The 24,076-nt window shown below is 58.5% G+C and overlaps 1 protein-coding gene across 1 annotated transcript in view; it reads left to right on the top strand.

Moving 5' to 3' along the window:
• COL7A1 (collagen type VII alpha 1 chain) overlaps positions 1–24,076 on the top strand; it is a 31,135-nt gene that overhangs the window by 6,133 nt on the left and 926 nt on the right. Inside the window, exons 18-117 of the mRNA XM_042978863.1 lie at positions 165–290; positions 390–536; positions 722–844; positions 1,142–1,288; positions 1,534–1,668; positions 1,754–1,900; positions 1,982–2,118; positions 2,417–2,543; positions 2,628–2,774; positions 2,862–3,034; positions 3,135–3,170; positions 3,255–3,281; positions 3,373–3,417; positions 3,491–3,553; positions 3,991–4,062; positions 4,158–4,193; positions 4,327–4,362; positions 4,528–4,599; positions 4,711–4,788; positions 5,032–5,058; positions 5,141–5,194; positions 5,336–5,398; positions 5,484–5,543; positions 5,648–5,683; positions 5,881–5,925; positions 6,005–6,040; positions 6,396–6,440; positions 6,524–6,559; positions 6,687–6,719; positions 7,082–7,114; positions 7,293–7,346; positions 7,424–7,483; positions 7,576–7,611; positions 7,719–7,799; positions 7,902–7,937; positions 8,135–8,179; positions 8,333–8,404; positions 8,621–8,665; positions 8,913–8,939; positions 9,138–9,167; positions 9,287–9,367; positions 9,444–9,479; positions 9,556–9,591; positions 9,680–9,760; positions 10,015–10,050; positions 10,701–10,763; positions 10,976–11,020; positions 12,030–12,065; positions 12,139–12,174; positions 12,287–12,382; positions 12,504–12,539; positions 12,636–12,671; positions 12,780–12,827; positions 13,151–13,186; positions 13,319–13,441; positions 13,523–13,723; positions 13,818–13,853; positions 13,935–13,988; positions 14,167–14,235; positions 14,312–14,356; positions 14,473–14,535; positions 14,684–14,728; positions 15,010–15,045; positions 15,184–15,219; positions 15,334–15,378; positions 15,599–15,631; positions 15,711–15,773; positions 15,864–15,899; positions 15,980–16,060; positions 16,200–16,268; positions 16,389–16,424; positions 16,499–16,540; positions 16,694–16,738; positions 16,827–16,871; positions 17,481–17,516; positions 17,599–17,658; positions 17,793–17,900; positions 18,077–18,148; positions 18,290–18,325; positions 18,451–18,510; positions 18,608–18,652; positions 18,876–18,911; positions 19,026–19,061; positions 19,141–19,197; positions 19,347–19,418; positions 19,898–19,969; positions 20,183–20,218; positions 20,535–20,615; positions 20,862–20,915; positions 20,993–21,046; positions 21,119–21,181; positions 21,636–21,698; positions 21,798–21,914; positions 22,085–22,162; positions 22,260–22,313; positions 22,443–22,491; positions 23,140–23,172; positions 23,321–23,407; positions 23,639–23,728; positions 23,855–24,052. Of these exons, the coding sequence (XP_042834797.1) occupies positions 165–290; positions 390–536; positions 722–844; positions 1,142–1,288; positions 1,534–1,668; positions 1,754–1,900; positions 1,982–2,118; positions 2,417–2,543; positions 2,628–2,774; positions 2,862–3,034; positions 3,135–3,170; positions 3,255–3,281; positions 3,373–3,417; positions 3,491–3,553; positions 3,991–4,062; positions 4,158–4,193; positions 4,327–4,362; positions 4,528–4,599; positions 4,711–4,788; positions 5,032–5,058; positions 5,141–5,194; positions 5,336–5,398; positions 5,484–5,543; positions 5,648–5,683; positions 5,881–5,925; positions 6,005–6,040; positions 6,396–6,440; positions 6,524–6,559; positions 6,687–6,719; positions 7,082–7,114; positions 7,293–7,346; positions 7,424–7,483; positions 7,576–7,611; positions 7,719–7,799; positions 7,902–7,937; positions 8,135–8,179; positions 8,333–8,404; positions 8,621–8,665; positions 8,913–8,939; positions 9,138–9,167; positions 9,287–9,367; positions 9,444–9,479; positions 9,556–9,591; positions 9,680–9,760; positions 10,015–10,050; positions 10,701–10,763; positions 10,976–11,020; positions 12,030–12,065; positions 12,139–12,174; positions 12,287–12,382; positions 12,504–12,539; positions 12,636–12,671; positions 12,780–12,827; positions 13,151–13,186; positions 13,319–13,441; positions 13,523–13,723; positions 13,818–13,853; positions 13,935–13,988; positions 14,167–14,235; positions 14,312–14,356; positions 14,473–14,535; positions 14,684–14,728; positions 15,010–15,045; positions 15,184–15,219; positions 15,334–15,378; positions 15,599–15,631; positions 15,711–15,773; positions 15,864–15,899; positions 15,980–16,060; positions 16,200–16,268; positions 16,389–16,424; positions 16,499–16,540; positions 16,694–16,738; positions 16,827–16,871; positions 17,481–17,516; positions 17,599–17,658; positions 17,793–17,900; positions 18,077–18,148; positions 18,290–18,325; positions 18,451–18,510; positions 18,608–18,652; positions 18,876–18,911; positions 19,026–19,061; positions 19,141–19,197; positions 19,347–19,418; positions 19,898–19,969; positions 20,183–20,218; positions 20,535–20,615; positions 20,862–20,915; positions 20,993–21,046; positions 21,119–21,181; positions 21,636–21,698; positions 21,798–21,914; positions 22,085–22,162; positions 22,260–22,313; positions 22,443–22,491; positions 23,140–23,172; positions 23,321–23,407; positions 23,639–23,728; positions 23,855–24,052 (6,480 nt within the window). The remainder of the gene's footprint in view (positions 1–164; positions 291–389; positions 537–721; positions 845–1,141; positions 1,289–1,533; positions 1,669–1,753; positions 1,901–1,981; positions 2,119–2,416; positions 2,544–2,627; positions 2,775–2,861; positions 3,035–3,134; positions 3,171–3,254; positions 3,282–3,372; positions 3,418–3,490; positions 3,554–3,990; positions 4,063–4,157; positions 4,194–4,326; positions 4,363–4,527; positions 4,600–4,710; positions 4,789–5,031; positions 5,059–5,140; positions 5,195–5,335; positions 5,399–5,483; positions 5,544–5,647; positions 5,684–5,880; positions 5,926–6,004; positions 6,041–6,395; positions 6,441–6,523; positions 6,560–6,686; positions 6,720–7,081; positions 7,115–7,292; positions 7,347–7,423; positions 7,484–7,575; positions 7,612–7,718; positions 7,800–7,901; positions 7,938–8,134; positions 8,180–8,332; positions 8,405–8,620; positions 8,666–8,912; positions 8,940–9,137; positions 9,168–9,286; positions 9,368–9,443; positions 9,480–9,555; positions 9,592–9,679; positions 9,761–10,014; positions 10,051–10,700; positions 10,764–10,975; positions 11,021–12,029; positions 12,066–12,138; positions 12,175–12,286; positions 12,383–12,503; positions 12,540–12,635; positions 12,672–12,779; positions 12,828–13,150; positions 13,187–13,318; positions 13,442–13,522; positions 13,724–13,817; positions 13,854–13,934; positions 13,989–14,166; positions 14,236–14,311; positions 14,357–14,472; positions 14,536–14,683; positions 14,729–15,009; positions 15,046–15,183; positions 15,220–15,333; positions 15,379–15,598; positions 15,632–15,710; positions 15,774–15,863; positions 15,900–15,979; positions 16,061–16,199; positions 16,269–16,388; positions 16,425–16,498; positions 16,541–16,693; positions 16,739–16,826; positions 16,872–17,480; positions 17,517–17,598; positions 17,659–17,792; positions 17,901–18,076; positions 18,149–18,289; positions 18,326–18,450; positions 18,511–18,607; positions 18,653–18,875; positions 18,912–19,025; positions 19,062–19,140; positions 19,198–19,346; positions 19,419–19,897; positions 19,970–20,182; positions 20,219–20,534; positions 20,616–20,861; positions 20,916–20,992; positions 21,047–21,118; positions 21,182–21,635; positions 21,699–21,797; positions 21,915–22,084; positions 22,163–22,259; positions 22,314–22,442; positions 22,492–23,139; positions 23,173–23,320; positions 23,408–23,638; positions 23,729–23,854; positions 24,053–24,076) is intronic.

The following is a 24,076-nucleotide window of genomic DNA, read 5'->3' as shown; positions in this document are numbered from 1 at the left end:
GGGGCACTGGCCTCATCCCTCTCAGAGTTTGCCTACACTGACCGGTCCATACTAACCTCACACTGACCTTCAGACCTTCCTGCGTTGACCATGTTTGCACTGCCACCCCTTTCTCTGCCAGCCATCCAGTGGCCCCTGACCCCTTCCCCTGCCTTTGCCCTCAGACCCTGCGCCCGTGGGCAGTGTGTCGAAGCTGCAGATCCTCAATGCCTCCAGTGATGTTCTGCGGGTCACCTGGGTCGGGGTCACTGGAGCCACAGCCTACAGACTGGCCTGGGGCCGAAGCGAGGGTATGGTTCCCTGACCCTGCCCTTGTCCTTCCTGGCTGGGACTGCCCTCTCTGGTAAACCACCCCCACCCCGACCGTTGCCCCATGCTTGCCTGGCCAGGTGGCCCCACAAGACAGCAGATGCTCCCAGGAAACACGGACTCCGCCGTAATACGGGGCCTCGAAGGCGGAGTCAGCTACTCGGTGCGAGTGACTGCTCTTGTGGGGGACCGTGAGGGAGCACCGGTCTCCATTGTCGTCACCACGCGTAGGCGGAGCTTGGGCTGGGGCGAGTCTGGGATTGGCCTCCACGGTTTGGGGGCGGGGTTTGTGCTCTGCGGGTTAAAGGGGGAAGGAAGGATGAAGCCTGGGATGGGAAAAGGGGTCGGTGGGGATTGGCTTAGGAGCCAGTTGGGGGGCGGAGCCTCCCTGAGTCCCTTGCTTTCCCTGTAGCGCCTGAGGCTCCGCCAGCCCTGGAGACCCTTCGCGTAGTGCGGCGAGGCGAGCACTCGCTGAGTCTGCGCTGGCAGCCGGTGCCGGGGGCACACGGCTTCCGTCTGCGTTGGCGACCCGAGGGTGAGAGGTTTCCCTCGGTAGGGGGTCAGGGACCGATGGGGGCGGGGCTGGGGGCGGGGTAGGAGAGGTAGGTCAGTGAGTGGGCCACGTCTGTCAGTGTCAGTGGGGGGATGTGCTGTGCGCTGGGATCAGTCATGCGGGGTCAGTAAAGAGAACAGGGTGAGCGAGAATGAGGAAGATCGGTTAGGAGGGTGGATCTGGTTAGCAGGGTCAGTCAGTGAGGTGGGCGAGATCATTAATGCCCGTCTGTAGCATCTTCCCACATGCCTTGGGTCCCCACTTCCATGCCTGCCCCAGGTGGCCAGGAACAGTCCCGGGTCTTGGGGCCCGATATCAGCAGCTATGAACTGGATGGGCTGGAATCAGCAACTCCATACCGAGTGTGGCTGAGCGTTTTGGGGTCAGCTGGAGAAGGGCCCCCCACAGAAGTGATTGCACGCACTGGTGAGCCCAGAGTCCACTCTTCCCTGGTGTGATGTTTCCCCCACTGATAACCCGCACTGGTTTCCTGCACCCCGTGGCCGTGAGTGACTCCTCCTGTAGCCCCTTACCACTCCTGACCCCAGCATGATCTCCCTTGACACTTCCTTTGCTAAGATGATCCTGCCCCAGAACCTCTTCAGATGATCTCTCTCTTCTGGGTTCTCAGGACATAGACTCTGATCCCTGGTTTTTGATTCCTTCTTCAGAGTCACCCCGGGTGCCAAGCACTGAACTGCGTGTGGTGGACACTTCAATTGACTCAGTGACTCTGGCCTGGACCCCAGTGTCTGGAGTATCCAGCTATATTCTGTCCTGGCAGCCGCTCAGACGCCCTGGCCAAGGTGAAGGGGAGGCCAGGATTGGGGTGGGCTGGCAGTTGGGGCTCTGTGGAAGACCTCCTGTTTAAACAGGTTTTATCTTTTGCAGACATCCCTGGGGCCTCACAGACACTTCCAGGGATCTCGAACTCCCAGCAGGTGACAGGGCTAGAACCTGGCATCTCCTATACCTTCTCCTTGACACCCATCCGGGAGGGTATACGGGGTCCTGAGGCCTCTGTCACACAGAACCCAGGTAAGGTGGGCACAGTGGGAGGGGCTTAAGGGGGTAGCTAGATGGGCCAGCTGCTTCAGTAACTCAGCCCCTTTCCTGCAGTGTGTCCCCATGGCCAGATGGATGTGGTGTTCCTGCTGCACACCACTCAGGACAATGCTCATCGTGCAGAGGCCGTAAAGCGAGCCCTGGAGCGTCTGGTGTCTGCGCTTGGGCCTCTTGGGCCACAGGCAATCCAGGTTTGGCCCCGGAGACAAACAGACCCCTTCCTATCCCAGCCCTTCCCCATCCCACACTTCACAGCAGCTACCATTTCCCTCCTCCACCACTGGTCCAATCTGTCTCCCAGCCCTTTCCAGGCTCCAGATCTCCTCATCTGCTGGTTGGCTGCCTATACTGCCATCACTGCTGACCCCCTAGTGTTCAGGTTTAGTCCCATTCCCTGAGCTCTATATCCCGCCCCCCACTCCCCGCCCCGATAGGCTCTGCCATCCTTGCTTTGCCATCTTCCCCAGGCTCTGTGTTCCCCCACCCCAGGTTGGCCTCCTGTCCTACAGTCACCGGCCCTCCCCACTGTTCCCACTGAATAGCTCCTATGATCCTAACATCATCCTGCAGAAGATCCGCAGCATCCCTTACATGGACCCAAGTGGGAACAACCTGGGTAAGGACTGCATTGTACATGGACTCTTGGGGCCTACCTGTTGGGAGCTGGGTGCCCTGGGTTCTGACATGTTCTTTCTCCCAGGCACAGCTGTGGTTACTGCTCACAGACACCTATTAGCACCAGATGCTCCCGGGCGCCGCCAGCATGTACCAGGGGTAATGGTTTTGCTAGTAGATGAGCCCTTGAGAGGTGACATCTTCAACCCTATCCGTGAGGCCCAGGCTGCTGGTGAGGAGGAGGGCTGGTGGGGATGGGGCCTGGGAGTCGGGCTGGCTCCAGCAGGGTTGTCATGCAGGCTGCTGGACCCCTCCTTAGGGCTCAGAGTGATGATACTGGGCCAGGCTGGAGCTGACCCGGAACAGTTGCGTCGCTTGGTGCCAGGCATGGACCCTGTCCAAACTTTCTTTGCTGTGGATGACGGTCCAAGCTTGGACCGGGCAGTCAGTGGTTTGGCAACATCCCTGTGTCAGACAGCCTTGGCCACTCAGGTTTGCAAGGGGCCTCTGGGGGAGGGGTGACTGGTGGGGGAGAGGGTGCTGGAGACTCTTGGGACAATTGCCTAGTCTCAAAAAGACCTTATGTCCACAGCCAGAGCCAGAGCCTTGCACATTGCATTGTCCAAAGGTAAGTGTCCAGGGTTGAGAGGATGGGCGAGGGCCACACCCGGGGCTAGCCACTCTGACCGTCATGTAATGTATCTTTCCCCAGGGTCAGAAAGGGGAACGTGGAGAGATGGTGAGTGACCCTATTGGGGGCAGAGAATGGTTGGGGGTCAGTGTGGCTGGGGGAAGTTGGTGGCACAGGGCTCACTGATCACCCTTCCTAGGGCCTGAAAGGACAAGCCGGGCCTCCTGGCCCCCCCGGCCTCCCGGTGAGTGCCTCCCCACACCTGTCCTCTGCCCCCTGACCAGAGTACTGCTTCCTTACCTGCTCTCTCCTCTCAGGGCAGGGCTGGTGCTCCTGGACCCCCAGGGCCTCCTGGAAGTACCGTTGCAAAGGGTGAGAGGGTGAGTGGAAATCATTGGGGTTCCCCGAAGACACTCCTCCAAGTGTTCTCAGGGTTTTTAGAAGACAGAAGTAGAGAGCAGGGCTAGAACCGCAAGGGTGTTAGAAGTCTAAGTGGACATTTAAACCACACCAGAGACTCTTGGGCAGGGCCTACAGTAGAGCAGCCAGTGGGGTTTTGAGACTCCCCCCGAGAGCCTGGGTGTAAGTTCTAAATCCCAGAGGCAGGGAAGGCCCCTCCACCTCATCATTGCCCTGGTACCTGGGATGAGTCCCTATTTAGCTCAGAAGGGCTGCTTCTCTGCCCCACTGCTCCACCCCAGCAACACTCAGGGGCCTGTGGGGTGGGAATCTAGATAAAGAATAGTCTCGGCTCCTCCGGCAAACCAAGGGCACGGAGGGAGGGTCCCTTCCTGCCCTGACCTCTTTGACTCCTTAGGGCTTTCCTGGGGCAGATGGGCCTCCAGGCAGCCCTGGCCGCCCTGGGACTCCTGGAACCCCTGGCTCCAAGGTAAGCAAGCCTTGCCCTTGCAGGTCACTTGGTAGGACTCTTTGCTTGAGTGGGTGAGTAGGTGGTCTGACTGCCCTGACTTCTTCCATTTATAGGGCTCCCCAGGGTGGCCTGGCCCTCGTGGAGATCCAGTGAGTTGCTTTCCCTTCTTTGCTCACCCAGTGTCTTCCCAAAGTTCTTTCTGGAGGGTGGGGACCCGTTGGGGGTGGGCAGTGTGGATGCGCTTGAGCCCAAGCATCACCCTTTGCTCTATTTTGTCCTCAGGGAGAGCGAGGACCTCGAGGCCCAAAGGGGGAGCCGGTAGGTGAAGGGGGAAGGGAGGGAGCCAGGATGTCCCAGGGAGGAACAGGCTGGATGCTATGCGGGGCCTGTGGCATGATAAGGAATACCTGGGTACCTCTGGGAACTTCTCCCGCCTCAAGGCTCCCATGCCCTGAATCCTGCCCTTTGCTTTCTGACCTGCAGGGAGATCCCGGACGAGTCATTGGAGGCGAAGGCCCAGGGCTTCCTGGGCAGAAAGGGGACCCTGGACCTCCAGTAAGTTCTAGGATGTGTGGGGGCAAGAGGTGTGTGGTGGGGAACCAGCAGGAGACAGGGTAGGAGTAAGGGTCAGTGGGGTTGTACTTTATACTTTGTCTCCTCCATTAGGGCCTCCCTGGATCCCGTGGCCCACTGGGGGACCCAGGACCCCGTGGTCCCCCAGGACTTCCTGGAACGACTGTGAAGGTGACAACATGATCCCTTTATGGTCTCATGACCTCAATGTGATCCAGTGACCTGGTGACCCCATTTGAACCCATATAACCCCTACTGGTTGCTCTGACCCCATATGACCCCTTAGCCCCCCATGACTCCTCAGTTCCTCCGTGACCTTTGTAATCCGATTTGTCCCCATGACCTTCATTTCTCCTGGTATATTTGGGAGTGGAGGTGTGGTCCAGGGTCATGGAGTCATGATCTGTCTTCCAGGGTGACAAAGGCGATCGTGGGGAGCGGGTAAGTGAGGGGCAAGGTGTCCTGGGGGTGGCTTGGAGTCTGATTCCCATTGGCTGGCTCCTGACCTACTGTTCTCTCTCAGGGCCCCCCAGGACCAGGTGATGGTGGCACTGTTCCAGGGGAGCCTGGGCTGCCGGTGAGGGAGCCTTGAGGCTCTGCTGGGGAACTTGGGGGCCATCTCAGGGGTGTGGATACTGAGGCTGAGGCTCTTCTGGGGCAGTGGGTGGGTGCTGGGCCTCATAGTTTGGGGCTCACGTTTTCACTCACTTTATCCTAGGGTCTTCCCGGAGGCCCTGGACCCCAAGGCCCAGTTGGCCCCTCTGGAGAGAAAGGAGAAAAGGTGGGAGGCCTGACCTCTTGGTGTGCCCATTCTGGGGCGGAGGCTGAGGGAGGTAGGGTCTTCTACTCATCTGTTTCTCCTTCAGGGTGACTGTGAGGATGGAGCCCCAGGCCTCCCAGGACAACCTGGGAGCCCGGGTGAGCGGGTGAGTGTAGGGGCAAGGGTTCTGAGGGATGGGCACAGCTCCCTCAGCTTCCCACCCTCTATCCTATGCTTATGCCCAAACTCAAGTCTCCAAACCCCTTCTAGGGCCCACGAGGACCTCCTGGGGACATTGGCCCCAAAGTAAGTGCTATTTTGGGAGGTCAGGTGTGGGGTGTGACCACTGGGACAATTCTAGGACTGGGGGCTGGGGGAGGATCAGGAGATGAGGGCTCTCAGCAGGTCAGAGGTTGTAGTTTTGGAGGCAGGATAGCTAGAGTTTGAGATGCCTTCTCTAGGGTTTGACAGTCAAGGCGCCTCTCCTATCTCTCTCCCCTTAGGGTGACCGAGGACTGAAAGGGGCTGTGGGTGAGATTGGAGAGAAGGTAAGTGCAGCCTAGGGGTTTCTCAGGGCCCCAGAGGGTCTGTGGCCAGACTCAGCTCTGACCCATTCTGTTCCATCAGGGTGAACGTGGACCCCCTGGCCCAGTGGGACCGCAGGTGAGCCCTCTGGCCTGATGCCAGTGTCCAGCTGACCTGTGCTCTGTGCCCCTTCCTGGTTCTGACTTCTCAACCTTGATGCCCCCTGTCCCTGGCCCTCCACCTCTCCTCACATGACTCTTGCTAATGCAGGCTCCAACCCTTAACCCCCGGGACCTGCTTTTTACTTCCTGACCCTGCTGAACTGACCTTGACTTCCACTGATCTGGACTCTGTCACCCCTCAGTTTGACCCCTGTTGCCTAAATCCTGACCTTTTGTGCCCTCTCTTCAGCATCCCCACAATTTCTAGCCCTTGCTTGCTACTATCTCCCTGCCCATCCCCATGGATCAGCATTTCTGCTCTTCTTTCCCAGGGGTTGCCTGGAGTGGCTGGACGTCCGGGAGCTGAGGGGCCCGAAGTGAGTCTGTGACTATGGTAGGATGGGGAGAGGGGTTTTCAAGGGTTCCTCCTGCTCTGGCTTCATACCTTTTCCATATGCAGGGGCCGCCAGGACCCACCGGCCGCAGAGGAGAGAAGGTGAGTCATTGCCTGGGGGTCAGTCCCTCCCACCCCCTGCACTTGGGATTGTGGCAGGTGGGACACCAGGACCTGGAGTTCCTAGATGGATCTCTGACTCATCCCTGCCCCCATCCTTTTTCCACAGGGGGAGCCTGGTCGCCCTGGGGACCCTGCAGTGGTGAGCAAAGGGAGGACGGGGCTCTGAGCACAGTGTGGCTCCTTGAGCACTAGCCTGCCTGTAGACCAGTATTCTAGGCTGAAACCCCATAACCTTGGGACCATGGGAAGGCTAAGAGTTCTGTGACTCTCCTGATGCCACCATGCATCTCCCGACTCTTGGCTGTAACCTGTGACCCTGTGACCATGATACAGGTCATGAACTCTGTGTAACCCCTGCCCTGCTCCCAGCGGTGACTCTGTGACCTCTGGACAGAGACTGAGCTCTATGACTTCTAGTTCCATATTACCTCATCCCCAGTCAATCACGTAGTACTGTGATCCCCAGGCAGGGCCAAGTGTGTCTGTCCTGTTTGTTTTCAGGGACCTGATGGTGCTGGGGCCAAAGGAGAGAAGGTAATTCTGGCGAGAGTGAAATGGAGGCTGATCCAGGGTTGAGGTCAAGGTCATGGGGTCTGCCTTTAGGCTTTCCTGGAGGCCCCTGGAAGTCATAGGGTTGTGGCATGATTGCTGGATTGTGGGGTCATGGAACCTGGGGCTGATGCTGATGGTTGATGGTCTTTGTTACTCCCAGGGAGATGTGGGGCCCACAGGGCCTAGAGGAGCTACAGGAGTCAAAGGGGAGCGGGTGAGTGAAGGGACAGTGTCTAAGGGGGTAGGGCAGGTGAGGGTTGTGCTCCCTGACTTCTGATCCTTTCACCACAGGGCCCACCTGGCTTGGTTCTTCAAGGAGACCCTGGCCCCAAAGGAGACCCTGGAGACCGGGTGAATAAATGTGGGGCTGGGGAGTGTGGCAGGAGATGAGGTAGTACCCGGGAGCCCCAACTAAGTCCTGTACTCCCCCCTACACCCTGCAGGGTCCCATTGGCCTGACAGGCAGAGCAGGACCCCCGGTGAGTACCTATGACCTTGGGTAACCTCAAGGTTTCTGGGGTTACCACCCCTCAGGGACTGGCTGCTATGTGCATCCTGCATCACCCCACTTTTGCCTCCTCCACAGGGTGACTCAGGACCTCCTGGAGATAAGGGAGACCCTGGGCGGCCTGGCCCCCCAGGACTCGTCGGCCCCCGAGGACGAGATGTAAGAAAGCTGGAGTTGGGGGAGTCTTGGGGGGTAGGAGAATAGAATGTTGCTGTCATCGCGGGGTATCTTAGGACCAGGACTGATTCTCATGTCTCTCAGGGTGAAGTTGGAGAGAAAGGTGATGAAGGTCCCCCGGTAAGACTCCTTCCCACTCTGATTTCTGACCCGGTACCCTTGCATTGTGATCCCACTGGACTGGGGGCTCCCCCAGGTCATCGAATCCATTCCCTTGCCTACTGTCTATCTGGTGCCCAGACCCTTCTCTGCCCCTGCTCCTTGAGTCAGTTTGAGCCCAAGCCACCTGCTCAGTGTGGCTTTCTCTCCATCACCAGGGTGACCCAGGTTTGCCTGGAAAAGCTGGCGAACGTGGCCTTCGGGTGAGGCTGGCAGGGAGAAGTAAGGGGGTGCATATTGTGATGGGAAATTCAGGCATGGTTTTGGGGGTGATGGGGAACCTGAACAGTATGGGGGGTCATGGGAAACCTGCAGAATGCCACGAGGGCCTGTCTCAGACCAGCTGCTCTTCTCAGGGGGCACCTGGAGCTCGGGGACCTGTGGGTGAGAAGGGAGACCAAGGAGATCCTGGAGAGGATGGACGAAATGTGAGTCCTAACCCTGACCCCTAACCCCAACTTCAGCCATCCAGTTCCCAGCCCCCGCTCCTGCCATCCCAACCCTGCAATGATAAACGCTCACAATCCCCTGTGACCCCTTCGTCACAACCCCCAAAGGCCACCAGGATCCCCATGAGTCTTTAGTTTGCTTCCAAAGCTTCCTGAAATTGCTGCCTATCTTGAGTGACCCCTGACTTTCTACAGGGCAGCCCTGGACCATCTGGACCCAAGGGTGACCGTGGGGAGCCGGTGAGTAATGCCAGTGTTCTGGGCTTGGAGGGATGGGAGTTTCCAGTGCTTGGTCTGGTCAGTGTGTACATAAGGGGCCTGGAGGTCAAGGTGGGGAGTATTGATGGCTGTCTCCAGGCCTGACCTGCCTTCTGGGTGTTGGCATTGGGGTGCTTCAGGGAATCGGGGAGCAGAGTTGAGTCTGGGATGAACAGCCATGCCCTGTGATCTTGGGGCTCCTATTGATCATAATCATTTCCTTTCCCAGGGTCTCCCGGGACCCCCTGCACGGCTGGTAAGGGCTTAGCTGGGTGTGGTCCTCTATCCTGTCCCTCACCTGCTCCTGTTGGCGCCACATGGTATCCCTTCATCCCTTCCACTGCCCCCTGTTCCCCTCATGGCCTCCTGATAGCTCCATTGATCCCATAGCCCCTCACTGGCCCCAATTCTCCTTGTTGAACCATTCACTGACTATCCCCCCCCCACCCGACAGGTAGACATGGGACTTGGACCCGGAGAGAAGGTATCAGGGTCTGTGGGTGGAGTGAAGCTCTGAGCACAGGGAAGCCCCCCTGGTACCTCCATGATGGGCATGCCTGCAGCCTTAGGGACATTCCTTCAACCAGCTTGTCTCTGCCACAGGGAGAGCCTGGGGACCGTGGACAGGAGGGTCCTCGAGGACCCAAGGGTGACCCAGGCCCCCCTGGAGCTGCTGGGGAGAGGGTGAGTGTGGTTGGTCCCATGAGGAGGTGTGGGTCTGGGAAAGCCTGGTCTGATTTCTTCCTTCCCCTATCCTCAGGGCATCAGTGGACTCCGGGGGCCCCCAGGCCCTCAGGTGAGTGATACTCTTTGCCCCAGCAGCCTCAGTCCTCCTCTTACCCTCACCTCTTATCTGACCTTGTTCCCTCCAGGGGGACCCAGGTGTCCGAGGCCCAACAGGAGAGAAGGTGAGAGGGCATGGAGGTTTTTAGCCCCGAGCCAGGCTCTTAGGTCCATCTTATCCTTTGAGGCCTCTTACTTCTCTATTTTCCTCAGGGTGACCGGGGTTCACCTGGCCTGGATGGCCGCAGTGGGCTGGATGGTAAACCAGGAGCCCCTGGCCCCCCTGGGCTGCATGTGAGTCATGATGGTCATGGTCTGGTCACACCTTTCCCTTTCCTCTTCATATGACCCCAGCCTCACCTGGGTCTTCTTGGTCTTGATGAACTCGGGAGCTAGACACCTATCTGTGTCTTCTCCTAGAACCTTCCTGGGTGGGGGATGTTAGTGCCTTGCAGGCCTGAGTTCACAGGAACTAGTGGTGTTGTTGGTGGGTGGTGCTCCTGACCCCGTGATCACTGCAGACTCCCTGACTTTGAGTCTCTCCTCAGGGTGCTGCAGGCAAAGCTGGAGACCCAGGGAGAGACGTAAGTGAGGGGAGATCTGTTTGTTTGTTTGTTTTTTTAACATTTATTCATTTTTGAGAGTGAGAGAGACAGAGCATGAGAAAGGGAGGGGCAGAGAGAGAGGGAGACACAGAATCAGAAGCAGGCTTCAGTCTCCAAGCTGTCAGCACAGGGCCCGATGCCAGGCTTGAACTCACGGACTGCGAGATCATGACCTGAGCCGAAGTCGGACGCTCAACCGACTGAGCCACCTAGGCACCCCAGTGAGGGGAGATCTTAGGCCGGAGGGTGGCTCAGGTCCAGCATAAATTGCCCGGGGTCATCATTTCACAGTACCACTGGGAATAGGAGCAATTGGTCCAGCCCTGTCCTTGGGAGGGGTCTCAGTCCCTGGCAGGCAGGTTTTAGCAGGGTCCAGCTTTCTGACCTTCTTGACCTCGCCTTGCGGGCCTTATTAGGTCCCCCAAGTCCTGTAGGTTATTCCCTTGGGAGTTTTAGTAGGGGGGGGGGCCCTAACCAATGGAGTCTCTGCCTCAGGGGATTTCAGTGAGACCGCCAAATTTTGGGGGTCTCTACACTCAAGGAGGATCTTAATGGGGTCCTCCCCAGTCCCTGGGTGTGCTCCAGGGGCTCTCAGTGGCTCTTTCAACCCTAGCAAAGACTTTTTCCAGGGGCTTCCAGGCCTCCGAGGAGAACACGGACCCCCTGGCCCGTCTGGCCCCCCTGGAGCCCAGGTGAGACTGAGTTTTCATGGTAGCCATGTTTTTAAAGTTTAGTTACATATGTATGTATATAATCTCTACACCCAACGTGGGGCTCGAACTCATGATCCTGAGATCAAGAGCCTCATGCTCTACAAACTGAGCCAGCCAAGCCCCCCTCATGGTACCCTTTTGCCCCGTTACTGCCCTCACCCAATCCCTGACTTAATGATCTGTTCCCACAGGGAAAGCCAGGAGAGGATGGCAAGCCTGGCCTGAATGGGAAAAATGTGAGTTTCTAGAGCAGACACAGGGACACCTACTGAGAAATGTCAGCACGTGTACCCAGACGTACTGCACATGGTACTGCACATGTAGCTGCACATGGGACACACAGACAGACACTTGCTGAGGTGTGTCAACACCCATGTACCTAGCCCAGACCTACATACAGATACATACTGAAATCCACGTCACGTGCACATCGGGCAGCCTCGCAGTGAGTTATGTGGGCATGCTGATTTGTGCCCAGATGGACTGACACCTGCTAGAATAACCCACAGCCACGGGATCAGGTGAAGAGCCACAGACACATATTGAGAGGGGCAGACATACTCGCATGAAGCCACATTGACGGATACTTGGAGACTTGTTGACACAGACACTTCCACCCAGACCAGATATGTGCTAAGACATGGGACCAGGGCCACATGTGGACCTGTGCTGAAACATAATGAGACACACATCCAAGGCTCTGGCATGTGACACGTGCATTCATATCCGCAGTCACTCACCTACATATGGCCACACATGTTGACTTGTACACAGATATTGAGACATAGAGACAATTCTCAAGGCACCAGAGACATGTAGACACATGTCCGCCCTGTGTATACATGTACATGCCCATATGTAGATATGAGTCACAATGTGCAGACCAACAGACACCTACTAAGTGCCACCTATGAGGACATAAGACCCATGCATGGATACACATGCTAACACACACACACACACACACACACCTACACACACACACACACAGATGCATAGATGTGGTATTATATCTAGAAAGCCAGAGATAGAGAACATGTGCAGTTACATGTAGAAGTGAGAAGAACCACACAGGCATGCCCTCAGATGTATAAAGGCTCACTCAAATGGTCATAGGCCGTGCTCCAAGACACAGAGGCTTGGAGTCATAGACACAGACATACAATCATCTGAGACCAGCCAAGCCAGTGTCTTGCAGCCAGACACCAGTGAATTTTGGGGCTGATGTGAATCTTGTGCCCACAGGGGGAACCTGGGGACCCTGGAGAAGATGGAAGGAAGGTAAGACCCCTCGCTTGGAGTCTGTTCTGCCCTCAGAATAGGGCCCTATCTAAAGTACCCTTGTCCTCCACAGGGAGAGAAGGGAGATTCGGGCACCCCTGGGAGAGAAGTGAGTGCTGGAGCCTTCTGCAACCTGACCCATGACCCTGTGATATCTGTGATATATGGTTCCACTCTTTTCTGGGGCCTCAGGGTCCTGATCCTGGCTACATCCCCCACAGGGTCACGAGGGTCCCAAGGGTGAGCGTGGAGCTCCTGGTAGCCCTGGACTCCAGGGTCCCCCAGGCCTCCCTGGGCAGGTGGGCCCTTCTGGCCAGGTGAGTATCCAGGAGGGTCGTTCTAGGACTTGGGAGCGTCGGGGGCCATTATGTTCCCACTGGATACCATCCTGGGATACCATGATCCTATGTGACCTCTTTGTGTTCTCTCATATCTCAGGGTTTTCCTGGGGTTCCAGGAAACACAGGCCCCAAGGTGAGTGTGCATGTGGTGGGTAGGGGGTACGGTGAGGGACTAGTAGGGTTGAGGCATTTCCCCCCACCTCTCTTTGTGATCACTCTTTGTTCTCAGGGTGACCGTGGGGAGAGTGGACCCAAAGGGGAACAGGTGAGGTCCCCACCTTTCTCACATGCCCAGGTAGCCATAGCTCCCACATGGTGCATGCACACATCCCCCAGAAACTGGGTCCAGCAACTTGTCTCTTGGTGTCTCCAGGGCCTTCCGGGAGAACGTGGCCTGAGAGGAGAACCTGGGAGCGTGGGGGTGAGTGAAGCTTAGGACCTGGTCCTCGACTCTTATTTGCATGCCTAAAGGAGCCACCTCTATCCTCTTCCCCTTGCCCTGTGGCCCCATGGGTTCTGTCCTGTGTGTTCAGTCTCCTGTCCTATTGGGATTCCCGTAGTCTACACTGGGGGGACCAGGCAATGGGGGCATGCCAGGGAGGGGCTTCCAGGGCTTTGAGCCACCTCAACCAGCGCTAAAGTGTCCTGTGGGCAAGAGGCCTGGAGAAGAGAGTATGGAAGCTGTTTCTGGGAGCAGCGTGGGGCTTCTCTGAGGGCAGCCCCTCACCCAGCTTGTGTCCCCAGAATGTGGAGCGGTTGCTGGAAACGATTGGCATCAAGGTAGGTTGTTTGGGGGCTGGGAGTGGGGGTGGATGGAGGCCCCAGGGGGCAAGGAGTGCCCACATGGCCTGGCGAGGGCCTGGGTGGCTGCAGGAATGGTCCCTGTTTCCCCAACCCCTTGTTATCACTCAGACATCTGCCCTGCGAGAGATCGTGGAGACCTGGGATGAGAGCTCCGGCAGCTTCCTGCCCTTGCCTGACCGGCGCCGTGGTCCTAAGGGGGACCCAGGCGAGCGGGGCCCCCCAGGCAAAGAGGTGAGTGTCGATCACTCAGTGGGGATGTCCTGTGGACGGTGTCACCCACCTCTAGCGACATTCACTCTTCTGTTCCTCCAGGGACCCATTGGCTTTTCTGGAGAACGTGGGCTGAAGGGAGATCGTGGAGACCCTGGCCCTCAGGGGCCACCAGGCCTGGCCCTTGGGGAAAGGGGCCCCCCTGGACCTCCCGGCCTTGCCGGGGAGCCTGGAAAGCCTGGTATTCCTGGGCTCCCAGGCCGGGCTGGGGACGCAGGGGAGGCAGGAAGGCCAGGAGAGAGGGTGAGCTGGGCTAGCCAGGAAGGCTGGGGATGTGGGGCCAGGAGGGGCTGGGCTCCCCGTGGACGTGACCCCCACCCTGCTATTTGCACCTCAGGGAGAACGAGGAGAGAAAGGAGAACGTGGGGAACAGGTGAGCTGAGAGAGGCTACAGGGGTCGGGACTTCCTGGGTGTTGTGCTGGGGAAGCCACACCGTTTCCTTCTTCTCCACAGGGCAGAGACGGCCCTCCTGGCCTCCCTGGACCTCCCGGCCCTCCTGGCCCCAAGGTGATCAGCCAGCCCTACCCTGGGCCTGTGACTGTTGTTACCAGGAGGCCACCATTAACTTAGGCCCCAGAAACTCCATATGGTGTCTCTAACCCATAATCCTGTGGGATCCTTTAATCTGGGGTGACCCCTCCATCTGTGATAGACACATTTCTCTCCTATGACCTGGTATTTGTAGGTGGCTGTGGATGAGCTAGGTCCTGGACTCTCTGGAGTGCAAGGACCCCCTGGACTCAAAGGCACTAAGGTCAGTGTGTGCGATCAACAGGGGGGCCACTCCCTGCCATGGCACCAGGGTCCAGCTTGACATGTCATCCCTACAGGGGGATCCAGGCAGTGACGGCGACCGAGGCCCCAAGGGAGACAGGGTGAGGCCTGCTAACCCACCATGCTTCCCTCTCCTTTAGGGGGGCACATGAGCAGTGGTGTGTCTATGGGCACATAGCAGTGACCGGGGGCTCAGGACATGGCGTTCTGCTTGCAGGGTGTGCCAGGCATCAAGGGAGACCGGGGAGAGCCTGGACAGAGGGGTCTTGATGGCAGCCCGGTGAGTCTGTGCCACAGGTCACCCATGTGCCTGCACAGGGCTCTTACAGTATTGTCTGGACTGGAGTCTGCACTGCCTGGGACTGTCTGGGGCGGCTGGGATGTGGGAACAAAGAGGATCCATGTGGTCTTAAACCTGTTCTCTTCAGGGTCTACCAGGAGAGCGTGGTGTGGCTGGGCCTGAAGGGAAGCCGGTAAGTGGTGGCAGGAACATCCTGGCCCAGGCTCCTGGGAACAGCTGCCCTCTGCTGGGAGCTGGCTGCTCTGTGCACATGTCACCAGTGACAAGGATGTTGTGCCTGCGTGCCAGGGTGTGAGTGCAGGGGTGTGTGTGTTATCCCTGAGGGTATGGGGTGATCTATGCCTGAGGGGTGGCAGCCTGCACGTGGGCTCCCTAGACAGAGGCCTCTGCAGGTTGGAAACAGGCCCACATGAGGCCCGGATTGAGGCTCAGCAGCCCCCCTTCTCTATCCAGGGTTTGCAAGGTCCAAGGGGGACCCCTGGCCCAGTGGTGAGTATCAGAATCCTCACCCCTCCTGCCCCCATCCTGCCCCCATCCTGCCCCATGCCACAAGGGGCAGTACTGCCTTAGTTTCTCTGGTGGGGTGGGACTGGCTCCGCCTCACCAGACTCCTTCTCTCTCCAACAGGGTGGCCACGGAGACCCTGGACCTCCTGGTGCCCCGGTGAGTAACAGGAGAGCACTGCCTGGTGGGGGTGGGATGGGCAAGCCTTGTTTGTGTTAATCCCCGAGCAGATGACTCTGACTCCCATCTCCTGCTCTTGATACTTTTTTCTAGGGCCTTGCTGGCTCCACAGGACCCCAGGGTCCTTCTGGCCTGAAGGTGAGTATAGGTGTGTGCAGACGTGTGGCTAAAAGGCAGAGGAGGCTCCTCTGAGCCATGTCCACACCAGGATAGCCCCTGCCACCCCCCTGGGTTGTCATCACCCTGCGATGGGGCTAAGCACCAAGGTGCCCCATCCATGTGGGCTTTTCTTATGGGCAGAGGGCTGAGGAGCCTCTTGTCTTTTTGTGGGGTCACAAGGTCTCTCTGTTTTTGGCAGGGGGAGCCTGGAGAGACAGGACCACCAGGACGGGTGAGTGGCCCAGCTCAGGGGTTAGAGTCACAGGGAGCCACGTGGGATTGGAGCTGCCCTGAACTGTTTCTTCCCCCAGGGCCTTCCCGGACCCACCGGGGCTGTGGGACTTCCTGGCCCTCCTGGCCCTTCAGGCCTCGTGGTAAGTGAGGTCCCTGCAGGAACACCGTGTCCTGCCCCCTGGGTCCCACGTTCCCCCATGTTCCCCTTACATCTGACTTGTCTCCTTCAGGGTCCTCAGGGGGCACCGGGTCTGCCTGGACAAGTGGTGAGTCCTGGGGGTCAGGACTGAGCTCCAGGGGGTCAGGAGTCAGTGGGCAGGCCCGTGACAGAGCTCCTCCCTTTCAGGGGGAGACAGGGAAGCCGGGAGCCCCAGGTCGTGATGGTGCCGGTGGCAAAGATGGAGACAGAGGAGCTCCTGGTGTGCCGGTGTGTATTCTGGGGGAGCTTTCTCCAAGCCTGTGATGGGGCCGTGTGCCCGGTCCTGGGCCTAGAGAGTAGGGAGGGCAGCGGCAGCAGGCCCAAGGTGGTGGGGAGGCACTGAGTCCTTCCCATTGCCCTGTCACAGGGGTCGCCAGGTCTGCCCGGCCTTGTTGGACCTAAAGGAGAGCCTGGACCCATGGGGGCTCCTGGACAGGTGATCCTGACCCTGACCCCGACCCTCTGTACCAGCTCCTCTGCCTCACCATCCAGGCCGGCGGGGTGGGGCTGGGGAGAAGGCGGGGGGGCTAGGTAACTCACTGGGCATTCCCCACAGGCTGTGGTCGGGCCCCCTGGAGCAAAGGGAGAGAAGGTGAGTGTGCAGAAGGCCTGGGGGGAGGGACTGAGGGGGGCCAGGGCATCCCACTGACCCTTCTCCCTCATCAGGGAGCCCCCGGAGGCCTTGCTGGAGACCTGGTGGGAGAGCCGGTGAGTGTGGAGCCTCCGACAGCATAGTTCACCCATCCTCATGACTCTGGGCTTTCATAATACGTGTTACATTGGACCCTGCACCTCCTTCCTTGGGTGTCCTCTTTCTGTGCCCCTAATGCCCATGTTGCTTCCTGTCCCCTGTCTCTACAGGGAGCCAAAGGTGATCGAGGACTGCCAGGGCCTCGGGGCGAGAAGGTGAGGCAGACTCAGCCCAAGGGCCTAAGCACTGTGTAGAGGGGGGCCAGGCTGGGTGGCTAGATCCTCTACTACCCTTTCTGTGCAGGGTGAAGCTGGCCGTGCAGGGGAGCCTGGAGACCCTGGGGAAGATGTGAGTCTGGGGTCTGGGCAAGTCAGCTGGGAGTGAGGAGTGCAGGTGTGGACATGAGGGACCATTCCCAGGCCTGTGCACCCTCCAGCATTCAGGGTCCTGCTCCAGGGAGTACACAGGGATCCAGCCTCTTGACTTCCTCCCACCTAGGTGGGGGCGGGGGTGTGTCTTTGCTTCCTTGTGCCTGTCCTAGGTCTTCTGCTCCTCACTGTGTCTGAGCACACGTGTGTGTCCCTGTCTGATGCCCTAGGTCTCCTGTTAATGTACCCCTTTCCCCTGCCACCTCTGCGTTCCATGTATCTGAATGCATGCTTGTGGGCCTGTCTTAGCTCCCCAGGATGGGGCGACATTTGTGTGCTCCTGGGAGCTCCTGTGTGTCTGTGCTCACACCGGAGGTCCCTATGCCTGTGCTTCTGTGTGGGCTCCCCGTGTCTGTAGCCACGCCTAAACTCCCACATATCTGTGGTCACCTCTGGGCTCCCGTGAGCCAATCCTTGCTTACGTGTCTGAGTTCCACATGTGAGCTACCCTGGGAATATTCTTGGGCCGTGTCTAAGCTCTGGGTTCATGTTCCTCCCATCTCAGGTACCGTTTACTTTGCTTTTTTAGGGTCAAAAAGGGGCTCCTGGACTCAAGGGTAATAAGGTATGTGTACCCTAAAGCATCCCTGCTGGGGGTCATGTTCCTGGGACTCGGAGAGCTGATCTGACCCCTCTTTCCCTTGAAGGGTGACCCAGGAATCGGGGTCCAGGGCCCCCTTGGGCCAGCTGGTCCTCCAGGTCTGAAGGTTAGTCGATGCCCCATCACCAGTGGTGTGCAGCAGGCAGGGAGGTGCCTGGAAGTGGGAAGAAGGCATTCTGGGCCTGGTTCTGGGAAGCAGTCCTGTTGGGGCCATTCCTCCCTTTGCTATCTCTGTTCCAGGGAGATGCGGGCCCCCCTGGGCCCCCTGGTGCTCCTGGTGTTGTCGGATTCCCCGGTCAGACAGGCCTTCGTGGAGAGACGGGTCAGCCAGGCCCCAGTGGAGAGCGGGTAAGCGTGCTGGGAGCAGCATGCAGGGACTTGGTGACTTCAGGACTTCTGAATTTGGTAGTGGGTGAGGAGAAGGGGGCCCAGGCCCTGCCTCAGGGGCTCCAGTCTTGGAGGGGCCATAGGGGAGGAAGGTCTCCAAGTCATTCTCTGCCTCTTTTTCTTTATTGTTCCCGTAGGGTCTGGCAGGTCTCCCGGGGAGAGAGGGAGCCCCAGGTCCCTTGGGGCCACCTGGACCACCAGGGTCAGCGGTGAGTAGAAGTGCTCTCTGTCCCGGGTATCTGATTCCTGTGTGTTGGAGTCTGTCCAGGTGGGAACTGGGACACACTGTGTGGCTGGGTATGTGTGTGTGCTTTTGAGGGCATGGGACACTCACCTTACTCTGCCCACAGGGAGTGCCCGGGCCCTCTGGACTCAAAGGAGACAAGGTAGATGGGACAATGCTGCTGGCTCTCCTGTATCCATCACTCCCTCCACCCTCCACTGACCTCCCTTGACCCTCTGTCCCCCACTGATTCCCCTCTCATATCCCTGGTGTCCTGTTGATCTCCAGGGAGACCCTGGAGCAGGGCTGCCCGGGGCCCGAGGCGAGCGTGGGGAACCTGGTGTCCGGGTATGTACTTCCTGCTCTGCAGCCATGGCTCCCTTTACCACGGCTCTTGCCTCTCATTTCCAACTTCTGAGTCAATGAACTCAATGTCACCATCCAGGGTGAAGACGGCCGTCCCGGCCAGGAGGGACCCCGAGGACTCACGGTGGGTCCCATTGGGGAAAGCACCAGTGATGTGACTTCAGTCCCCTGCCTGTGCCCTCTGTGCTGTTGGGACACACTCTGTAGACTTCTGGTTCTTTTTATGTACTCTCTGGTCCTTCATGTCTCCCCTTCCCCTTGGACCCCTTGGTTGTCCCCTACCCCCTGAGCGGTCTCCCCGCTAATGACCCCAAGTTTATTTAGCTCACTGTTGTCTTCTCATACAGGGGCCCCCGGGCAGCCGGGGGGAACGTGGGGAGAAGGTAAGGACACGTGGAAAAGGCCCCAGGGTGGGTGGGGGTGGAGCCAGATCTTGGGACTGTCCCAGGACTTGGGACTCCTCAGTTTGGAGAGATTCACACTCTTCCACCCAATAGGGTGACACTGGAACTACAGGGCTAAAGGGTGACAAGGTGAGTGTGGGCATGCGGGAGGGCAGAGGCAGGGGCTAAGTGTGGTCCTGCGTCCTCTGATTGCCCTCTGTCCACTCAGGGTGATGCAGCCATGGCTGTGGGGCCTCCAGGGCCACGGGGTGCCAAAGGGGACATGGTGAGTAGGTCTGGCTCATGTACAGAATGGGTCTATCTTGGGTGTGGGAGGAGCTCCCGTGGGGGCTGGGCCAGGGAATCTGAGAGCTCAAACCCTCAGATGGTGACAGACCACCAGTCCCTGACCCTCACTTCTGACCCCTGACCCAGGGCGAACGAGGGCCTCGGGGCATAGATGGTGACAAAGGACCTCGAGGAGACACTGGGAACCCTGGAGAGAAGGTACAGAGAAGAGGGTGGGGTACTCTATATAGGGTCAGGAGAGGGTTTCTGTGGGCTGTGGGGGCTCTATTGAGGGTCTGTGAGGAAAAAAGGGGAGGATGGGGGCTTTCTGGGGGTTAGAAGGAGGGGGTTCAGTAGGCTGTGGCAACTCTGTGGAGTGGCTGAGAGGATGGGGGCTCTACAGTGGGCTCAAGGACCTCCATGTGAGGGCGCCAGGGAGCTCTGTGGAATGTAGCTCGAAGAGAGGCCCTCTGGGAACAGACAAGGGGCTTCTTAGGTGTCAGGAGTACTCCAGGTTGGTTCAGGAGCCCCATGGTAGGAAGAAGGGGCAGGGATCCGAGGGCCTGGGATGAGAAGTGAGCCACACTGAGGGTGATGGGTGGGAGCGAGCGCTGCCCCATCTGGCAGGTTCCAGTCATACTTCAAGCCTCCAGCCTGGTGTGGTCCTGATTATGTCCCTCTCCTGGTTACACCCACAGGGCACCAAGGGAGAGCCTGGTGACAAGGGCTCAACCGGGTTGCTGGGAGCTCGTGGACTCACAGGACCCAAGGTCAGCCCTGCCCCAGGCACAGACCCCAAACCACCCGTCACACACATCTGTCTCATGGGTGTCCTCTGAACGTTGGAGGGTTTCCAGCCTCCCTCACTGTTGGCCACGTGGCCATGTGATTACATGGGATTTGTGTGCAGCCTGGGAGTCACTGAGTGGCACGGGGGACAGTCACACTGAAAGGTGGCCCTCCCCCATCTGTGTTTCCTACAGGGTGAACCTGGTGCCGCAGGGATCCCAGGTGACCCGGTAAGATGCCCCTGCTCCCTCAGAGACCCCCTGCCCCACAGGGCCCCATCTCCCTGTGGTGGCCTTTGACCTTATAGTGATCCAGTGGTCTCATGGTGTCCTCATGCTGCCCAGTGCCCCCACCTTCACAGTAACCGCTATGATGTCTCCACCCGCATGGTGACCTCTGCCCATGGAAAATCCTGCTCTTCCATTAGCTCTGGCCTCCAATAGTGACTCTCACCCCTGTGGTGTTTCCTGTTCCTTTCATCCAGAGTGATTCCCCTGGATCCCTCCTGACCTCCCTTGACTCCATATTGACCCCTCTCTCTACCAGGGATCACCAGGAAAGGATGGAACCCCTGGTATCCGAGGCGACAAAGGAGATATTGGCTTCATGGGTCCCCGGGGCCTCAAGGTGGGAAGGGGCTGGGCTTTTTTCCTGGTCAGGAAGGCCTGATGTTGGAGGGCAAGGTATCTGGGGTCAAAGGTCAGGTATCTGGGGTCAGATGTTGGGGTATATGGGATTGAATGTGGGGCATTAGATTAGGGGTTGGAAGGTCAGAGATTAGAGTGTCTGAGGCCAGTTTGGAGAGTGGTTACATGGTCTGGTCAAGGGGTTAGGTGTCTGGAAGTCACTTTTCCATTTCTTTCCCCCCTCCAGGGTGAACGAGGGATAAAGGGGGCCTGTGGCCTTGACGGAGAGAAGGGAGATAAGGTACAGAGGTGATGGGAACATGGGCGTCTGTGGGGCCTGGGGCCTGTCTGACCCTTCTACCTGATTGATCCCTGCAGGGAGAAGCTGGTCTCCCTGGCCGCCCTGGGCTGGCAGGACGCAAGGGAGATGTGGTGAGTGTGGGGCACCCAGAATGGGGAAAGGATGGGTGGGCCAGGGCCCAGCTCATGTTTTCTCTTCTCCAGGGGGAGCCGGGTATGCCGGGCCAGTCGGGGACCCCTGGAAAGGAGGGCCTGATTGGTCCCAAGGTATGGGCCCTCTCGACAATGGACAAAAGGGGGTTAAAATGGGGCAGGGAAGGTCATGGTAGGGTCATGGGGGTTTCATGTCAAGAGGGTTGTGGAAAGTTGGGACACTGGGGGGTAGAGTAGGGTTGGTTTTGAGGTTTCAGGGCGAGTTGGGGTCACAGTGGGGACTTTGGATTAAGGGATGAGAAGTGGAGCAGTGGGGAGAGGTGCATCAGGGCTAAGAGGTCAGTAGGGGAGGCTGGTGTGTGTATATAAAGGAAATAGGTGGAAGCAGGGCAAGGGGTATTACAGTCAGGTCAGGGTCATGGGGATCACAGCAGATTGAAGGTCCTGGGATGGTAGGGTCACAGGTGCTTGGGTCATGGAAGATTGTGGCCATTGGACCAAGGGGCTCATGGCAGTTGAACTGAGGACATCAAGACAGATGGTCTCTCATGCTTCTTTCTGTTCCCAGGGTGATCGAGGCTTTGATGGGCAGCCAGGATCCAAGGGTGACCAGGGTGAGAAAGGGGAGCGGGTAAGTGGAGACCAAGGTCAAGCTAAAGGGACTGTACTTTCTGGAAGTGGGTCCATCTTTGGGGGCTTTGATCACTGACTCTGACCTGTCTCTCCACAGGGGCCCCCAGGAATTGGGGGCTTCCCAGGTCCTAGGGGCAATGATGGCTCTAGTGGCCCCCCTGGGCCACCTGGCAGTGTTGGTCCCAAAGGCCCTGAAGGACTTCAGGGCCAGAAGGTAAACAGCTCTGACCCTGACTCCTGATCCCTGAACCTCCCTGACCCTTCCAATGTCACTGACCTCTGACCCTGCAACCCATCGCCAATACCCTGAGCCTAATGATCTCAACTTTCCTTCCTTCTGACCTCCACTGACTCTGACTGCTCACTCATCCTTGTGTCTGACAGGGTGAGCGAGGTCCCCCTGGAGAGAGAGTGGTGGGTGCCCCTGGGGCCCCTGGGGCCCCTGGAGAGAGAGGGGAGCAGGTAAGTGGGGATTCCTGGGGTTGGGGTCAGAGACTGGGGTGACCTCTGGTGTCCCTAAGATCAGAGGTTACAGTCTGGTCCCATCTGTTGCACACAGGGGCGGCCAGGGCCCGCTGGCCCCCGCGGGGAAAAGGGAGAAGCTGCGTTAACAGTAAGTGTAGGCCTTCGTGGGCTGGGCCCCTGACTCAGCGCTGTCCCCCTGTGATCCCTGCATCATATGCCCTTTGTCCCTCCTGTGATCCCTGGGTTCTTCATGATCCTTGTGGTCTTGTGCTCCCAGGAGGATGACATTCGGGGCTTTGTGCGTCAGGAGATGAGTCAGCATTGTGGTGAGTGGGGCCCAGCCCAGAGCCTCTTGGGTCTCATTCCCATTCTACTCCAGCACCCCTAGACAGGGGCAGGTGGGGTCCCCAGAACTTATGGGGGACCAGCAGTCACAGAGATGGGTGGAGATGGATAGATACACAGGAGGGCATGTATGCTCAGGACAGACATGCTGTGAGGACTTTCCCCAAACGGTGACACGCAGCAAATGTGGGTGGACACACAGTGTTCCTAGAAGCCCAGTGTGGCCGTGTGTGGAGGGGTGGAGGCGGGAGCAGCCCAGTGGGGCTCTGATGGCCCTGAGGGGTATCAGAGAGTGAAGCTCCGTCTCCTCCTGTCTCTGCTTCCGTTCCCTCTCCGTGCCTGTCTGTTTCTGACGCTCCCTCTCTTGCCCTTTGTTGGCCTGTTCCCAACTTCTCTTTCGTCCTTTGTCTGTTTCTCCTCTGCCTTTCTTCCTCTTTCTTCCTTCCTCTTTCTCTGCTTCCCACCCTCTCTCTCTTTCTGTCCTGTCGGTCTCTCTGTCACTCTCTCCTGCTGTCTTTCTCTGCCCCGCTGTGTGTGTCCCTCTGTCTCTCTCTTTCTCTGTCCCTTTCCATCGTTGTCTCTTTCTCTCTGTTCTTTTCTCTCTCCCTGCCCTTCTCTGCCCCTTCCAGCCTGCCAGGGCCAGTTTATTGCATCTGGATCACGTGAGTAGTTTTCTGGTATTTTCTGCTCCTGGGACTTTCCTCATGCCAGGTCCCACTGTGTCCATTACCTGGGTTTGCTCAGCAGGGACTTGGCTGGGGTGGCCGCCATCATGACCCCAAGGCCCTGTGCCCCTGCTCCTTGCTCCAGGACCCCTCCCTAGTTATGCTGCAGACACTGCCAGCTCCCAGCTCCACCCTGTGCCTGTGCTCCGGGTCTCTCATGCAGAGGAGGAAGGTGAGGACAGGGGAACCATGGGGCATGTGTGGTGGGACACAGACACATGCGGGTTGCTCATGCATGTAGGGCACATGCCATGTGTATAGGGGCGACATGGAGGGCACAGCATGAACACTGGGCACACACGTGGGAGACCAGCGCTACCCGCCCCACTCTCAGGGCCGGGGTTGGGCAGCATGAACGTGGCCCAGCAGCAGCCTCACTCATAGCACCCCACCCTGTGTGCAGGCGAGGTGCCCCCAGAGGACGATGAATATGAATATTCTGAGTATTCTGTGGAGGAATACCAGGACCCTGAAGTTCTTCAGGATGGCGATGGTGAGAAGGGGGGTTGGCCCAGAGGGACTCAGGGAGGGACAGTAGTGACCCCTGCTGACCTCTCACTGACCCTCAGTCCCTGACTGCCGCCACCCCTGCTGACCTCCTGACCCCCGTTGGCCCTAGACCCCTGCTTGCTTCCACTGGATGAGGGCTCCTGCACTGCCTACACCCTGCGCTGGTACCATCGAGCTGTGGCAGGTGGCACAGATGCCTGTCACCCCTTTGTCTACGGCGGCTGTGGAGGGAATGCGAATCGTTTTGGGACCCGTGAGGCCTGTGAGCGCCGCTGCATGCCCCGCATGGTCCAGAGCCAGGGAACAGGTATGGGCCTACCCCTCCGCCCCG

Source organism: Panthera tigris, chromosome A2 (genome assembly GCF_018350195.1).
Source record: "Panthera tigris isolate Pti1 chromosome A2, P.tigris_Pti1_mat1.1, whole genome shotgun sequence".
NCBI classification, from domain to species: Eukaryota; Metazoa; Chordata; class Mammalia; order Carnivora; family Felidae; genus Panthera; species Panthera tigris.
Note: the sequence above shows the minus strand (reverse complement) of the source record. Positions and strands in the feature narration are given on the sequence as shown.